Here is a 3,715-nt window from a genome sequence, read left to right on the forward strand (position 1 = left end):
CCATCATCACTCCTTTTGGTCTGTTCGAGTTCACGGTAACCATGTTTGGACTCAAGAATGCTTCGCAGACCTTTCAACGCAAGATCAATGATGTCCTAAGGGGTCTCGGCGCCCTTCCTTACATCGACGACATTCTCATAGCCTCGGACAGCATTTCTCAACACCTCCAGGATCTGCAGTTGGTTTTTCAGCGCCTTAAGGACCATGGTCTCCTCATCAACCTGGAGAAGTGCATCTTTGCCGTCAGCTCCATAACCTTCCTGGGCTACGAGATCTCGGCGCAAGGCTCCCGACCTCTTCAAGATAGAGTACAGGCTGTACTCGACTACGAGCAGCCCCAGTCTCTCTTCAGCTTGCGACGCTTCATTGACATGGTCAGTGCCTACCGTCGTTGCATCAAGGACGCCGCCACGCTTCTAGCTCCACTGCATCATCTGCTTCTGGGTGCCAAGAAAAAAGACATGCGTCCTGTTCCTTGGAGCGATGCAACGCTCTCGGCCTTTCATCAATGCAAAGAGGCTCTTGCGAATGCGGCTTTCTTGGCTCATTCTCGCTCTGGCGCACAGCTCAGAATCTCCTCCGATGCCTCCAACACTAAGGCTGGAGCGGTTCTCGAACAGCTGGTGCAGGACCAGTGGCAGCCTCTTGGATTCTTTTCGAAGTCCTTCTCGCCCACGCAGTAAGGTTATTCGGCCTATGATTGAGAGTTGACCGCTCTATTTCTTTCCATTAAACATTTCAAAGGCATGATCGAGGGCTACCCTCTTACTCTGCGCACCGATCAGAAACCTCTCCTCTCTGCATTTAAGCAGAAAATGGACAACGCCTAACCACGGCAGCTTCGCCAGCTCAACTTCATCGCGCAATTTTCAATAGACATTGAGCACATTGCCGGTGCATCTAACGTCGTGGCGGACTCTCTCTCACGGATCGACGAGCCTGCGTCGAACTCCGACGCTGTCAATCCAAGTTCCAACGGTCCTGCACACGCGTCTGCCTCGCTACAGAATGGCTCTCCTCCTCAAGTCGACGCCCTTCGACTCTCTACAATGCTCAATTTTGCGGAACTCTCGCAAGCACAAGCTGGAGATCAGGAGCTGCAGCACGTTCTTACAAGCGCTACCACTTCTCTGAAACTCCGCAAGCTCACGCTGGGACCGAAGAACTTAGAGATCTACTGCGACGTCTCGCAGAACGACATCAGGCCTTACGTGCCGGAAACATTCCGGAGGCAAGTTTTCGACCTCACTCATTCGCTTTCTCATCCTTCAGGTCGCGCCACCACCAAGATCATCTTGCAACGCTACGGCCTTCTATGTCAAAAGACATAACCAGATGGGCCAGCGTCTGCGAGCATTGTCAACGCTCTAAGATTGGTCGGCACGTGCACTTGCAGTCCAAGACGTTTCTGAATCCGGATCAGCGCTTCGATCATGTTCATATAGATTTGGTGGGCCCGCTGCCACCTTGCCAGGGCTACACCTACCTACTGACATTGATGGATCGCTTCACTCGCTGGCCGGAGGCCATTCCTCTCAAAAACATCACGGCCGCGAACGTGGCCACGCACTTCTACAGCAGCTGGATCGCACGCTTTGGCTGTCCAAAGTTCATCACTACAGACAGAGGCTCGCAATTTGAATCTGCTCTCTTCAACGTTCTCGCTCAACTGCTGGGAAGTAAGCGCATCAGGACGACGCCCTACCACCCTGCTCCAAACGTCATCCTTGAGCGCTGGCATCGTGTCCTGAAAACAGCTCTGCGCTGTCACAACTCTCAGGACTGGCTAGAGAAGCTTCCGACGGTACTTTTGGGTCTGCGATCGGTTTACAAAGAAGATCTCAAGGCTTCCCCTGTGGAATACCTCTACTGTTTCACTCTACGTTTACCAGGAGAGTTCTTCATAGATGAGCAGCATCCGGAGGACCACGCCTTCTTCTTAGCTCTTTTCAAAATTCACATGCAGCAACTCAGACCTGTGCCGGCTTCCCACCATTGCAAACAGAACACCTTTGTCTACAAGTCTCTCTACACCTCGTCGCATGTCTATTTGAGAAATCATGCAAAGAAACACACTCTCAACCAGGCATAATCTGGCCCTCACAAGGTTATCCAGAGGATCGACGACAGAGTTTTTCAAATCGACATTAACGGTCGTTCAGCCAACGTCAGCGTGGAGAATCTAAAACCAGCTTTCTTGCTTCGCGAGGAGCTCTCGGCGACGCCTCCAGCCTCTACGCTCGACTCCGGTGGCTCTTCCTCTCCGGAGACACTGTAAGCTTTTTCGCAGCGCCCTTCGCAGCAAGGCTCTGCTTCCATCTCTGAGACAGAGCGACCTATTCTCACACCTGCGGCGCCGCAGCCTTTTCCTACACGGCAGCAGACCCTACCCTCGCATCACAACGCGGTCTCTCCGCAAGCAACCCAGCAGCAGCAGCAGCAACAGCACACTACCTCGGTTGTTTCTCCAGCAGATAGAAAAACTAAGTTTGTGCCGTCTATTCTCAAGAAAAAACTAGCACAAATGTCAGTGCGGTGCAAGGTCCGATCAAGCATGTTCGCTTCAATCTTAAGAGAAGACTTCTGTGATCTCGACACGTCTTCCTTTTTCGAGCTTGAGCATATTTATTTTTCTCTACTTCGTCACTAATATATTATTTTGTAAATATTTATCGGGNCTTCTCCGGCAGATAGAAAAGTTTGTGCCGTCTATTCTCAAGAAAAAAACCAGCACAAATGTCAGTGCGGCGCAAGGTCCGATCAAGCATGTTCGCTTCAATCTTAAGAGAAGACTTCTGTGATCTCGACGCGACTTCCTTTTTCGAGCTCGAGCATATTTATTTTTCTCTACTCCGTCACTAATATATTATTTTGTAAATATTTATCGGGGTAATCCTAATCAAACAAGCGGCTCTTTCGCGAAGTTTCGCGTTAATTTAACGGCGATGGTCTTCACCGAATTTTTAACTGTAAGTTACTTTTCTTAGTGTAAGACAATTTCTTCTGTATCTTTGCGTATCATTTTTTTCGTGTTAAAAATTAACAAAAGATAATTTTTTAACTCTGGTAGGGGAGTGTATGTGGCGGCTATGCTCTATCTCGCTTGCATGCGAGCTCGCCCCCCACCACACGCCGGTGAGCTAGTCTTTTGTCATTGCACGGCTAGTCTTTTGTCGCTGTACGGCAGTAAAACAGTGGAGACTAGCCCGCCGTTAGAGCTGCATCGTTCTAGTGTTTCTCTACGTAATAAAAGAGTCTTTATCATTCTCTGTGCCGAGTACTCATTGCACATGCCTAGATTCTTCCCGGGCTATCCCTTCTAATCTCCACAGACGTTCGTCCCGCCCCGGCCGGCGGGGTGGTCGTTTCCGGTATCGCTGGTCGACCGTGTTCGGTGTCGGTAGCCCTGGCGTAGCTCGCCGGATATCCAGGCGTCCTTGTGGAAATAGTGTGTGTGTGTGTGTGTGTGTGTGTGTGTGTGGACGAGTGAGTGAGTGAGCGAATAAGTGAGCGAAGATTTGATATTAGCCGTTTATTCTAACGTATGTGCCACAATGTTTTGGTACAAGTATGATAGTGGCAAGCCGTGCTTTCCGTTCGCCTTTTAACGCCGGTAAATATTGACAGTGCCGGTGACGGAATCCCGTGTTTATCTTTCGGTCGCGTATTGACGGTTTGCTCGGTGTTTCGGCGAATCGGTGTTTTCCGGAATGGA

At 50.2% G+C, this 3,715-nt stretch overlaps 1 protein-coding gene across 1 annotated transcript; it reads left to right on the forward strand.

Moving 5' to 3' along the window:
- The first annotated feature begins 1,049 nt into the window (after nt 1-1,049).
- On the forward strand, nt 1,050-2,801 carry LOC106743111. Its single transcript, XM_014616647.1, has 4 exons — nt 1,050-1,231; nt 1,273-2,086; nt 2,303-2,542; nt 2,691-2,801. Exons 1-4 carry the CDS (start codon nt 1,050-1,052, stop codon nt 2,799-2,801), a joined length of 1,347 nt encoding a protein of 448 aa, XP_014472133.1.
- Nucleotides 2,802-3,715: the final 914 nt, after the last annotated feature.

The sequence above is a fragment of the Dinoponera quadriceps genome, unplaced genomic scaffold (assembly GCF_001313825.1).
Source record: "Dinoponera quadriceps isolate SergipeBrazil2010 unplaced genomic scaffold, ASM131382v1 scaffold1071, whole genome shotgun sequence".
In the NCBI taxonomy this organism is placed as follows: domain Eukaryota; kingdom Metazoa; phylum Arthropoda; class Insecta; order Hymenoptera; family Formicidae; genus Dinoponera; species Dinoponera quadriceps.

Excerpts from the sequence above, each read along its gene's own strand:
- LOC106743111 (XM_014616647.1), top strand. The coding sequence starts at position 1,050 with ATGCTCAATTTTGCGGAACTCTCGCAAGCACAAGCTGGAGATCAGGAG. Across the intron at positions 1,232-1,272 it reads GTGCCGGAAACATTCCGGAG|GTCGCGCCACCACCAAGATC; the intron begins GCAAGTTTTCGA and ends CTCATCCTTCAG. Across the intron at positions 2,543-2,690 it reads AAATGTCAGTGCGGTGCAAG|ATAGAAAAGTTTGTGCCGTC; the intron begins GTCCGATCAAGC and ends CTTCTCCGGCAG.